At 40.8% G+C, this 14,306-nt stretch overlaps 1 protein-coding gene across 1 annotated transcript in view; it reads right to left on the reverse strand.

Moving 5' to 3' along the window:
- The window catches only part of N (neurogenic locus Notch protein), a 370,307-nt gene that overhangs the window by 188,918 nt on the left and 167,083 nt on the right, over positions 1-14,306 (reverse strand). The window contains exon 3 of the mRNA XM_011502136.1: positions 6,790-7,058. Coding sequence (XP_011500438.1) covers positions 6,790-7,058 — 269 coding nt within the window. The remainder of the gene's footprint in view (positions 1-6,789; positions 7,059-14,306) is intronic.

Here is a 14,306-nt window from a genome sequence, read left to right on the forward strand (position 1 = left end):
CCCCCCCCCCCCCCGCCCCAATTGCCGATCCAAGGGTAGATTTGTACGGCACTGCACGTGTTCAGACGTAATGCACCCTGTAGTGAGCCGATGAGCGAATCTAATCAGCTAATTACCCAAAGGGAACCTTTGCTCGCTGATATCGATGCTACGAGCAGTACCAGCTTTTCCGTGATGCTCGATTCTTTGGTAAAGGCACGTCGAGACAAATGGATTCAGATAAATCGTTGAAGATTTTTTGTCGATTCGATCCTACCCGGACTATCTTTTAATTATCCCAACATTTTACGATTATTGAAGGTTTCGCGTAATAGGAAATAGGGGCATACAGAGGTTTACAGTTAGATTGTTTGGCTTTGATTATCTTTTACTTTATATTCACGAGTACCTCTCTCCCTTCCTCTCCTCCCCCTCCCTACAACCCTAAATTCCCCCTACTCCTCCTACCTTCTCCTCCTACCATCTCCTCCTCCTCCTACTCCTCCTACCTTCTCCTCCTCCTCCCCCTCCCCCCTCATCATCATCATCACCCTTATCACCACCCACCTAATTCAGTTGCACTGGTATAATGCACTAAATGCTTTTTGAATGTAAAATTTTATCTCCGAACACTATTAAATAAAATCGAAATGTAGCTAACTACTCCCGACAACATCTATTATTCTTTATTATTTCTTCTATAAAGTAGATTTAAAACTTGAATCTTAATCGAATATTTATTTTTCAATTAAACTCCAATAATAATACATATTACAATAATCATCGTCCTCGTCATAATCATAACAACAATGTCTCGTATAAGCAGATTTCTACACGGAATCTTTATTTATATAATATTGTCTATTAATCTTTTAGAAATATCTTTTAGGGTAGTCTTCACATTATTTTCTATGCAGTGTATGCTCGAGGACACGCGTGCGACAATCTTGAATTATAATTTTTTATAACATTGGATTGGATTTAAATTGAGTGTTTTAAGGCACATTATTCCGTTAAAAATAATAGCAAAATTGTTGTTCTGTGTAATGGCATTCAATAATAATGGATTGTAGAGCTTTGATAAGTGGATGGATGAGTGTGCGCTAGAGAGCCACTACTGTGCGAAGTTGATAATCAATATCATCGAATTGTTTTTAATGTAATAATCAAAAGCCCATTGACGAAAGTCCTTCTCCCGCGAGAAATGGCTAAAGTAATTTGTCGATTGAAAAAATAAAGAGAAGCGTGGACGCTGTTGTGCACGAATCGATGTACAGTCAGTCAGTCACGCACACGCGCGCGAGCGAGTTACATTACATTACCGCATAATAATTATACCATGGACCTCTCTCCTCCACTTGAAATTTCTTGCATCATTAATAGATCGCCTTTCTCCAGATTATCCTTTCCTTTAAATCATTCGATCACATAAAAGAGCCTCCGCATGCAAAATCTCGAAATAGCTCGCACGCTCGCTACTTTTTATTAAAATTTGTAAAATAAAATAATCACAGCTATTATTTGTATTCGTAATTAAACAGAAATAATATTATAGTCTTGGATATGCGTGCAGTAATCTAAACAGCTTTTTTGCATATACATCAGGCTGATTTTGTGGATTACTTTAAAAGTAAAATCAAATCCTGCAGCTTCGCTTAAAAATAACTTGAATTATCATTTGTGAATTTAACGGTTAATCTCGGCAAACCGAGATCGTGGAGTTCCATACTTGTTCGTATCTTTACCGGGACTCGAATCGCTTATCTTCGTTTTTGTATTAACGGGTCCATCCAAGACTAGTCACACAGCAATTAACAGGAAAAAAAAACCACAGAACAATCAAAGCTAATAGCGCCAAGCGTTAAAAGCGCAAAAATATCGACGCGCTCGATATTTTCAGAGAGTAGAAAATATCCCGATCTCTCGAACAGAAAAAATAAACACACGTGCAACAGTGCTCTTTATATATATATATATATATATATACATCTTTGTTTTTGTTTTTGTTTATGTTTTTTGTTTTTTTTTTAACGATGACATCTCCATAAGGTACGAAAAATCCGACGACAGTCCTCGTAAAATCGAATGATTCTGCGCTGGAGGACCCCGTTGTGCGAACGCGACACATATACATGGAAGGCCCGCGCATAGTCATGGACATTCGTAAGAAGAGCCGCATTAGTCGGTCTCGTAAAATCTCCATAAGGCCGAAAACTCAATGCAACGGCGCTGTAGTTCGACCTTCCTCGTTCCTCGTCGATCGGCAAGCGCAACATAAAAAGTCACTTAGACGGCGTAGATATTCGCTGCTTCCCTCCCTCCCTCCCTCCCTCTCTCTCACTCTCTCTCCTCTCTCTCTCTCTCTCTCTCTCTCTCTCTCTCTCTTCATCGCGCTCTTCATCCCACTCGCTCTCCCCGTCTCTAGCTCGGATTTGCATAATCCTCAAGTACCGACCCACGCGAATCAATAAGCGACACCAATAATTCTGCTGAGGCGTTGTTAGTGAGTGACACGCGTAAAAAGCGACTCACCGTGCCGTTTTTTCCTCGTCCGCTAGCGGCACACGACGTGACCGTAATTTACCTTTTAATCGTGCCTTTATGCAATGCTCCCGCGTGTCGCGGAAAATTGCCGGAATGTGGATCGACGGCGCTCGGGATATACGTATCGGATGGGACTTATCGGTGCGAATAGATCGATGGGCATTTCATGCGCTTTATGTAAGCGCGGCATATCGAGTGTGCGAAATGAATTATTATGTAAGTTGCGGATTACTCGGCTCGCTTGTAATTTATTTATAATGAGTAGCATTTACCCTGGAATTCTGCGTGGATTCGATTCGCGTGGAAAAACCATACTTTTTCATCCAATATTCATGAGTATGTGTAATATCCTTCTCCTTCCAGTAGGGAACATTTTTCATTTTTGTACAAACAGACTGTTTTCCTAACCGTGCAATTTCATCGAGACACCTGAAACTTGACGACCAACGGTAAAACAGAAACATTATAATGAGATTAAAGTTTTTGAATCTCTGTAATTTGTCGATATTGTGAGATAGACTATTAAATACGTAATAAAGCGTTACGTATATTCGCACACATGTGCATATTCGACAAGTCGGCGTAAATCAGTTAGCAATACATTTGCATAAGCGTATTTATATTTGCTCGCCTATTTCTCTAGGCAAGTGTCTATTTACATGTTTGTACTTTGTCGATAATACGTCGGCTTCAAAGTCCCCGGAGAAGTGTCGGAAGATGATAGGATAATCCTTCTTATTTTTCACTCCAATGCTATATAGACTGTTTAAAATAAAATCTCCTAAGCGGACGTTAAGCGCGCAAAAATAATCATCAATTAGCTTAATACCGATAAATTATCTACTTTCAAGCTCATCATAATAATAATAATTATTATTATTATTGCACAAAGGGAAATCATTGCAAGTCTCATTATGAAAGCGATTAAAATGTAATTTACACGATAATATAATCAATGATTAAAAACACAAGGTTCATTATCTGAAATTTAATTAAGAATAATCCCTGGCTAAACTGCCAAGAAATATATCAATGAATTATGTCATTGGATATGTTTCATTGTTATGCATTTATTATGCAAATGTAAGTATGCTATTATTTTAGTTCCCTCAATGCCAATTCGCCTAAACTACGCGCTATAAACACTGCCGATTTTTTTTCTCGAAAGTTAAACGTCTCACGTTGAAATTCATTTTACGAATTTGATATTACAAATAAGTTTTACATCGTTGCATAATTGCACGGCGGTATTGTTAACGCATTTTTTCATTGTAAATATATATTTATTAATTAATTAATTAAAAGGACTCGGTGTTCTCACGTCTCGGCGATGACTTCCCTAATGGAAATGAAGGAGAAGAGGGGGGGGGGAGGAGGAGAAAACTCGGCAAACCGAAGATTTTCCGTTTAAGACAAATTACAGAAGATAAGAGTAGTTAAAAAAAAACGTCTCACCTATAAATAAGTTATATTGAGCAAACTGTTAATGTGCCATTGAAAGCAGCGAATAAAATACGAGTTCTTCGTGCGAATTGCCTCCGATAAAATAAAGCAAGCGTCGTGAAATTCGACAGAGCACACTAAGTCAATGGAACCTTATAGCACTCAATTTTCATCGGTACTCAATTACAGTAATTTCTCGTTCCGTTATATTTCTCCTACACAATTACTTTGCGGTTAACAATTATTACAACATACGCGCGAGTCGACGCACCTCCTCGCTTTCTCTCTCTCTCGCTCTCTACACCTCTCTCTACATCGCTCTACATCTCACACCCCCCACCCCCCACCCCCCGCATCATCATCTTCGCCATAACCCCTTGCAACCACCATCACCGTCACCTCGTATACACCCTCCGATCGCCTCGTTCTCCCCTTCCACCCTCCACACACCTTCCCACCCATCGCGACCAATATTCACCAATTACCTCTGGCAATAATTTATTATCCACTTATTCGAAATTTTTAATAAGCGGAGCATTTTGAAGAGGGAGAAACGAGAGACCCCGATGAAAAAAAAAAAAAAAAAAAAAAATGAAGAACGAGAACCTCGGGGGCGAGCATCGCTTACCTCTGCGCGTGCATATTAATTAAGGTACCCCCGCCCCTCTTTGACCCACTCGGGACGACGGTCGGTAGCTCGCCCGTCTTATCCCCCCCCCCTTATCCTAGCCTATCTTTTCGCGAAAATTCGGCACTCGCAGACTCTGCCGTCCGATCCGACAGCGTTGCTCGCGCGATCTTATCGGTTCTGAATCACTGACGCTCCGAGTAAGAAATCAAGACGAAGCGCACTCCCAACGATTCTCGCACTCTTTCTTAAGCTTCCCGAAAAAATTCTTGCAAGTTATTTTAGCGCTTCGATTGTAATTGCGTGCGTTATGCTTATTCGGAGCTAAATTAAATTTCGAATTTGATTGTGGCACGCGGTGCTATTAACCAATTCAATGACGAATTTCATGCGAACTGACTCCTTGCAAGGATACGTGTGGTTAGACATTGAGAGTATATCTCATTATTATAGCGGTTGTAAATGATTTTGCATTGAATATTTACTTAAAATAAAGTGATTTATGACTGGCACATTATTAATATATCGCGCATTACTACTGTCGTTGTCGTTGTCGTTGTCGTCGTTATTGTTGTAACTGCTACTACTGTTGCTACTGTTGCCATTACCAATCTCATTAATAATAATAGTAACAATAATATTATTATCATTATTAGTATCGTAGTTGTTGTTATTATGATTATTATTACGAGGCATTTCGAAGCAATTCTGGAACTACTGCCATTAAAACGTATGCGTGTACGATTTGATAGATGGAGGTCGAAATCACTATTATATGAATATTATTTCATTTATAAACTTATTCCCGACGTCTTTTTTACACACAAGCCACAGTGAGATTTTTACTCGTCTATCTCAATGAAAATTATCAATCTTAGGCAGCGTTCGTTTTTCAATTTTTTGCCAATTATCCTTGTACGATAAAGAGGATTGTATTCAACTTGATAACTTAACATCTTCAATACATTATTTTCCATAATTTAATAACTTACCATAAAAATACCAGATAAAACGTGAATTATTCAACTTGACTTTTAAGAAAACTTTACGTATTTATTGTTTTGTATTAATTTCAGAGTGTCAAGCAGTTAAGCGATCATACCAACTAGTTTGTTTGCTCTCAGCGGGCTTAATCTTTTACAACGATAACAGTGTGAAATAGCCTCTTTGAAGCATGTCATATTAATTGAGTTAATCTTCCCTCTTTCCTCAGTTTTCTATGTGTGTGCCCGTGAGCGCCTGTGCTTTTGTGCGTGCGTGCGTGCGTGTGCGTAAGCGCATCTGTCGCTTCGTATACTCATGACAATTTAAGTACATTTTGCTTAAGTAGATCGATTGATAGAAAGCTCTGATAGATAAAATAAAATTGTCTCTCAGCAGGTTAAAATCATTATTGTAATAAGATTAAATTTTCTCTCTCCGACAATATTCATTCGCTTTCTAGGGAATTTTTTTCTTCACCGACACACAAAACGTCCTTCCAATGAATTATTCTCTTTTTGTCTAGAAATTATACACTCTCTCGTGGATCCTTTTAGTAATTTAAGTAAATTTATTCCCTTGACAATTTCTATCATTATTTTACAAAGCCTCGGCACTGCTCCAACTTCATCGTTACTTTGTTAAAGGAATTTTTTTCTTTCTTTCAAAATTTTTTACTTTCTAATGGAATTGCATACATTAATGTATAAAGCGACGAAAGAAAATGTTTCTTTCCATCGTATCTCAAAAACACGAAAAACTTCCTAAAATAAGTTACCAAACGCCTGCTCATTATTTAATACGGGAAAATGATCAGAGATAAAAGAAATAAAAGCCTTACCTTAATGAAAGAAAGAAGCCTGTACAAAGACTCTGTAATATTTAAGTTGCGCAACTCGATAATCGCTCTTATAAATAATGGGCGTTAAATGGCGCGGTGATGTGAGTTGGTTTTTTTTTTGGGGGGGGGGGGCTGGTGGTGGTGGTGGTGTTGGTGGTCAGATAATACCTTTTACGCGTCCATTTGGGTATAAAATTACAAATTCATTTACGAATACGTTCGTGCTGTAGAATGCACTCGCAATAATTTGGATGGACGTCCACCTGCCTTTGCGAACCACAGCTTTGGAGTCCCATCCAGCGTGCGTGGGCTTACGATGCAACGGAATTATGAAATAAGAAAGACGAGTCACGATGGCGGTACGTGCACTCACCGGTGTATCCATTAGCGCAGGAGCAGGTGTAGTCGTAGAGGGAGTGTAGGACGCAGGTCCCGTTGTTGGCGCAGGGCGACGAGTCGCAGGCGTTGTCGATCTTGATCTCGCAGAGGCTGGCCGAGTAGCCGACGGGGCAGGAGCAGAAGAAGGAGGGCGCGCCGTTGGTGTCGTCGCGCACGTAGCAAGAGCCGCCGTTCTGGCAGCGGTGACCCGTCAGGCATGGATTCCGATACTGGCAGTACTCGCCCACGTACTTGGAGGTGCAGCTGTAAAAATGAAAAGAGAAAAACCATCAGCCGATCGTAGGGACGTAGGTGACGAATTTGCCGAGCGTCCGTTAAATTGCGCCGGCTCACGTTCCCCGTCGCTCGCTTATTTTCATTTATTATTTATTATTGGACACTTTTTTACGCGGCCAGCGGTAGCCACTGAGACTCGATGCCATTATCGTACCATCGTAATAATTGAATAATTCAACACGGCGATTAGAGATACAGGGAGAGAGAGAGAGAGAGAGAGAGAGAGAGAGAGAGAGAGAGAGAAAGAGATACACATCACAGATGCAAATTGGCAGACTAAATACTTTGCTGTAATTTAATTTCTAACCTAATAATAAGACTGTTGGTATTGGATAATGGACATGGACGCGAGCGACACATAGTTTCGCTAATTAATTCAGACTAGTTTTCAACACCGCTTTGTAAAATATGAAAAAAAATGGCTCGTTATGGGAGGCTCGTTATGCTGGCTGATATCGAGTCGGGGCATCGGCGGCATTATTATAGCATTCGAAGTCCTGAAAAGGAGCAGGTTTGGGCTGCTTGGCCGGGCGCGCGCGAGAGGCCTCAATTTTAAGCGTATGCATGTATTCGGAGGGAGCAAGGAGCCGAAAAGGAGGTAGGAATGGTAATGGGGGAGCGAAGGAGCGAAACACGGCACAACAAATCCATGTAGGGCCTCGACCTCCTAGAAAATTATAATAAACGAGTTCGCACGCACATGGCGGAGCGGTCGGAGCGCGCGAGCGTGTACGTGTTGCGGTGGCGATGGCGGTGGGATGGCGGTGGGGACAAGTGGTGGGGGTGGCGGGTCGCCTCGGGAGTAGCTTTCCGAAAGCTCGGAGCATATTTAAGCGTCAAAATATGAGGCAGCTAGGTAAGGTCGAGGCGTTTAACCGATCAGGGGAAGGACTCGGCGCGGCCCGCCTCGTAAATCCGTGGTGCACCACAATGTCGCGCACGGAGGTGGAGGACACGAGCCGCAACTTCGTTTCAATTTCGTAACGCGGAAACTTTAATGCGTTCTCGCGGTCGCTCGCTTCGTCCTGCCGAAGAGAAAAGGGGATGAAGCCGATGTCGTCCCTTTGTTTATCGCTGCATCGAATGCACTTTATTGGGATTGCCGGGCTCGTAAAGTGCGCGATTTCCATTTCGCCGAGCTCGTAGTACTACGCGTTTCCCCCTCGCTCGCTAGCTCGAGATGCCGGAATCGGGTCGCTAAGGGATATACGCTGTCGTCGGCGGCCACTTTTTCCCTCCTTAACGTCCTGGCTATAGAATCTTGTGTGAAGCGTTGGAGGTACACGTGGTGGTGTCGGTGCATTTTTTTCTCGTCCCTCTCAGTCCACCCCGCGGCCCGTCAACCACGCGTACGTGAATCCTTCGGAGTGAAAGTTAATTTCATTGACTCGCCCTTGATTTTATTAACACTAAACGTTACGCATTGACGACGACGACGACGACGACGACGACGACGACGACGACGACGACGACACAAGCTACTTAAGCTTTCTCAGTTTGATGTTTATCCCAATGCATCTAATCGGCCATTAGGCGAGCTGACCGTCAGCGCTGCGCTTACGATTCGAAGAATAAACAATTTTTCCGTGCGCGTTATAATGCGGATTAGGTCGCGGAGGAGGGTGGTGGACGTATGGGTGAATGGTGAAGCTCGGCGAGGGGAGGGGGTGAGGGTAGGGGAGTCGTGGTCGTGGTAATGGTAGTGCGTAATCGATAATGCCATCGAATCATAAGTAATAATAACTCAATTAACTTTAATGGACATTAGGAAACTAATAAATTTAAGCGTTCTCGCTGTAGGTTTGATATTTGGTTTAAAGTCTGCTGATCGTAAAATTGATAATTGCCAAGCAACGGAAAATCCATAAGAGCGTGAGCTTCGAAAGTTTAAATTTCGAATTACTAGTAATTTAAAGTAGTTCAAATTTAATCGCCGACACATTACTTTTGACCGTATTTCGAATTCGTATCGACGTATTTCCTTAAGAGTGAGGCACTTTTTGTCGCACGGAAATTACCTTTTGAAGATTTATCTTAAGATACGGCTATAAAAACGGCGATTCCTTTAATGTCATCCAGCGGTAACGCTCCTTTGGGAGGGAAGTTTGTAACAAGTGGAAGAAACTTGTTCGAGCTCGATGAATAGCCGTGGGATCAATCACGAAAGAAAGAGAAAAGAGTGAAAAGAACCGCGATGCCGAAGATGGAAACTGGGCCTTCGTTTAAGGCAATTACATTCTCGTTAGTAGTAAGTTTAAAAATTATGGCGTTACTTCAACCGATTTCTCAATTATCTGGTTATGACGAAAATACGACTAATTACTAATAAATAATTTAAAAGTAATCATTAAGAATTGTCTACGCTGCGCACATTTCATTGTAAATAATAAAATGTTTCACTCGTACGTATAACAAAACATTTTTTCAATCGACATAGAAATAAAGTACGACCGTTAGCCGTATTTCCTTTAAATTCTATAGATCGAGTTTTTTTCCTCTAGGGATTTCTTTCAAGAATGTTATTTAAGTCGATCTGCATTTGTTTTTCAAAACGGATAACAAAAAAACAAAAAACAAAAAACAAAAAAAAAACAAAAAAAAACCAAGTAACACAGATTATCCCATTCTGTATGAAGTAAGAAAATAATTAAGAATGATGAGCGCAAAAAAGGAAGAAAAATTTGTAATATCAGTGGTTGGAAAATATGAGTATTGCAAAATACGAGTATAACGAAAGATGAAAGTTTACCACATATTTGCTCGGGGACGCTCAACTCCTAGTAATCCTAAAAAAAGATGGCTTAAAACGTCATTCAGCGAAAATTGTTTGAACTTACATACACTCGTATATCCGCAAGGACGCGGGAAGACCTTATTTTTTAATACCTGCGTAACTTACTTGTCGGGAGATTAAATTATAATCAAGATTTCGTATAACTATATAGCATATTTTTATAATATTTATGCGTTTAAAAATAGATTCACGTACATAGGCATAAGAACTTAGATAACAAATGATTTATTTGGTTATTTTCGATGGGGGTAAATAAATAATCGTTCATTGCTCGATATAAGTCCGTTCGCGACTTGAAATGCCTCTATTACTTTCGCTTAGAACTTGGAGAGGTAATTATTATGTATGTATAGTAATATTAGATAAGCGAGTAGACGGGCATCAAGGCAACATCAAGCCAACTTTCACATGACAAACTCAACTTATTAATTTTCTATTACATACGCACTACAATGATCTAATATCAAACATTCTTCTTTTACTTATAGGAAAATTCGCAAAAAGCAACATCGCAAAGGAACTAATAATGCCTTGCAGTTGGCATAGATGCACAATGCGTTAACTCGAGTAATAACTCAATATCATGAAATAAGAAAATCAAGTTTAACAATCCACCAACATCCCATCAAATGCCGCTGATTTACAAACACTCATAGGAATTATTTTAAATCTCATGCAATATTCAACCGACCCTCGCTCACAATGCGATTTTACATTCCAATCGGCTAGATATTCTTTTCTTAGCTATTCTACCCCCCCCCCCCCCCCCCACCCACTACCCCCCCCCCCCCCCCACACACACACTTACCCCTCCCCACTTCCCCCTCCCCCAACACACCATCAGTAATATAATACAAGAGCTCATAAAGAAGGGGAATCTATTCAAAGTACAATAACAGGTTCGATCGTATGCATGGGCGCAAGCAGCGAAAACAGGTTCTCACTCGCGTATTATCACTTTCTTCCTCTTCCTCTTCCCGCCCTCTTCCCACCACCTCCCCGACAAACAACAAATCCTTCTTCAATTTCTATTTCTCGCCAGCTTGGAATTATTCGTCTACCTTTTTGCAGGTGCAACGGCAACGGAAAGTCTTTAGAATTGCGTCTACGTGCGTGTTGGCGCACTCAAAAAGACGGAGGGAATCAAATGATCCCTATATAAGGGTTGTTCTCCCTCTCGATATTATTATCGATTCGAGTATTATCTTTCGTTTTTGCCAAGAGAGATGGATTGTTGGATAGATAGAGTGAGACCGAGAGCGAGACCGAGCAAAGAGAAAATCTTAACTAATGATTCGCAATCCTCGAGCAAGAAATTCGCGCAGAGATGCAAATTGCACCTCATCTCACGGCTCCTACGAACCCCAAGTCACTCTTCTTCCTTTTTTTTTTTTTTTTTTTTTTTTTTTTGCAGTCACTTTTTTTATTGTCAATTTTTCTTATTTATTGAAACGGTGATTCGAGCGTGCACGTTAAGAAACGCGTGTTTGCTTAATTTACTTATGGGGCTCGTATAATACAGTACAATGCCGCACTCCCTTATTACACATCTAACGCTCGTTTAACAGCAAAACCATTAACGCTGCTGCTTTATTATTATCGGTTAATCGCTGAATAATTACTATTAAGTATTTACAAAGTTATGTAAGATTATGCTTGAGAAAGCATGGATAGATGAAGCTTCCGCTCGAGTCTGATAATAGGAAAGCTTCTTTAAATTTTTATATATTACCTCAATACTCCTATAAGAGAAATTACATTGAAACTAAACAGACATTTATATTAACATTAATATCGTATAAGAATTATTATACGATAACAAAGCATCTGCCATTTATGCATTGAATTTCAAGATAAAAGTGACTTTGTCCAAATGACAGGTTAACGTCAAATTTATCGATTATTTGTTCGTGTAAATTATTTATTACCATCGAGTATATTTGCCGGGTTATAATTTCTCATACATCTCTACATAAAATACATAAGCACTGATGCAGATAATAACTCAAACTAATATCCATAAAATTCTGTTTGCTGAAATATCAATTCGAGACTCATTCATGTTGTGGAGAAAATAGCAAAACGCGGGAATTCGTGATCAATTAGCATATTCGTTAGATTTGCACTGTTGACAAAGCATCGGTAAAGCGGCACGTAATTTTTTAGTGCAAAAATGTTGCTTCCGATAATAACGAAGCGTAACTTTAAAGTATTAATATTATAGCGCACCATGCCAACATACATTGTACGGCTTCTTTTTTTTTTTTTACCACGCAAAATGTTTGTACATTTAGCTCATTTGATATTTTACATTTGACAATCGGCATTACGTATGCCTCATAAACTCACTTTTGCAAACAATTTTTAGTGGCAGGAAGAGAATCGTAATGTTACACGATATACGATAAGTCGTAGAAGATATATTCCTACAAAAGTTATTTGTCATGTTTCTTAATAATCTCTGTCAAGTATTATGTTTTAACATTATTTTGACATACATATGAAAGGTTCATTATTGAATTGAATATTGAATTATGCTTGAATCGAAAATTCTTGCCGTAAAAAATAATGTCACTGAATTACGATTGCCAAAGTATTTGTTGTTGTTGTTGTTGTCGTTGTCGTTGTCGTTGTCGTTGTCTTCGTCGTCGTTGTTGTTGTTGTTGTTGTTGTTGTTGTTGTTGTTGTTGTTGTTGTTGTTGTTGTTGTTGTTGTTGTTGTTGTTGTTGTTGTTGTTGTTGTTGTTGTTGTTGTTGTTGTTAGTGTCGTTGTCGTTGTCGTTGTCGTTGTCGTTGTCGTTGTCGTTGTCGTTGTCGTTGTCGTTGTCGTTGTCGTTGTCGTTGTCGTCGTCTTCGTCGTCGTTGTTGTTGTTGTTGTTGTTGTTGTTGCAATATGTTCTAATTATGGACGTAATATGGACATGTCGCCTATTATGACGAGGGGGATTAATTCCCATGGCCATTTGTATATTGTACAGACAGTGAATTGGCATGGTCCGGCGAGTAAGCTCGACCTTGCCGATAAATTAATATCACGGGCTTTTGACGATTTTGAATTTTCAGGATAGGAATAATCCGAGCTACACAGACAAGCTCTTAAAAAGGACGACGCGCCGGTCGGCTCGGTTTAATCAAATTAGCAGTACCGTAAAATAGACGCCAGAGGGTAGGAGCAAAAGAAGCCCAGGATTCGTAGGAATGGAACGAACGGAGAGGGGATGGAACGAATCGAGGGGTAGGGATTGAAATAGCGCGTGAGGGGGTATAGTGGGATGGGTGTTTGGGAAAGAGGGTGGGGGGGGGGAGGAGGTATACACGAGACTGCGAGACATTGGAGAAAATCGAACGGGAGCAGGCAAGACGGAGGAGGGAAGCTCTCGGTGGAGCTTGTAAAATATTTCATTACACGCGGCGCAATAAATGTTTATGTTTACGACCAATGCTCTGCGCGCCGTGTGGAGATATTAAGACGCATCGGCAGTGTGGCTTTTCTTGCGCGACGCCGCCACAGCCGCCGCGCGCCCTTTAACCATATTCATGGGTCGACCAATGATATTTCTCTTTATTGTTTCAATTGGCTCCCGCGGTAGTAAAATGCACGAGTGAAGGGATTCCGTTACTCGGCTTTAAAACCCTCCATTGTCGCCGATGTTATTGCGCGCGCTTCTCCTGAATTTTCATGGAATTATTAGCTTACCGATCGATTACGCGCGATGCTCTTAATTGAATTAATAACGATGGTCTTGTGGATTTAGATGGTAATTGGGCAGAGCCGAAATCGGTAGCTCGCCATTTGTGAATTTTAATGAAAGCAGTCGCGCGCTGCATTCCAATTATGAAGCATCGACCGAGCGCATCGGCATTAACAGAGTAGCTCCGCTCGTACTTCGAGTCCCTCCCCTCCTCCCACCCACCTCCCACCGCCACAGGGAGCGCGTAAAACAATTAAGACTGCGATCGGGACTAGCGACGAAACAGAAAGAGGGGAAAAATCTAATCGCCGACGGAATTCGTATTAATTGACGGGCGTCGTAATTAGCGCGACGCGACGTGCGGGTCTTCTTCTTGGTAACCGGCGTTCAATTACCCCTTCGTGGAATCTCGCGCAATGAACCCGTTCCAAGACGTAATAATAAGTTCCTCGGCCCGTAGAGACGTGTAATCGCGGTGACAACGGCAACAAATAATCCGGTGATACCGAGAGTGAGAGAGAGAGAGAGAGAGAGAGAGAGAGACAGAGATAGAGATGGAAAGTAATAAAGATAGAAATAATAGAGAAGATGGAGGTAGAGATAGAGATACATTGATAAAGAGGTAGATAGATGGAGTGATAGAGAGTAAAGGAGAGTGAAACAGACAAACAGACAAATAGAGAATAGGAATACCTCGTAAGGAGCGTTTGGGATGATGGGGGGGGGGGGG

The sequence above is a fragment of the Ceratosolen solmsi genome, unplaced genomic scaffold, assembly GCF_000503995.2.
Source record: "Ceratosolen solmsi marchali unplaced genomic scaffold, CerSol_1.0 scaffold43, whole genome shotgun sequence".
Taxonomy (NCBI): domain Eukaryota; kingdom Metazoa; phylum Arthropoda; class Insecta; order Hymenoptera; family Agaonidae; genus Ceratosolen; species Ceratosolen solmsi.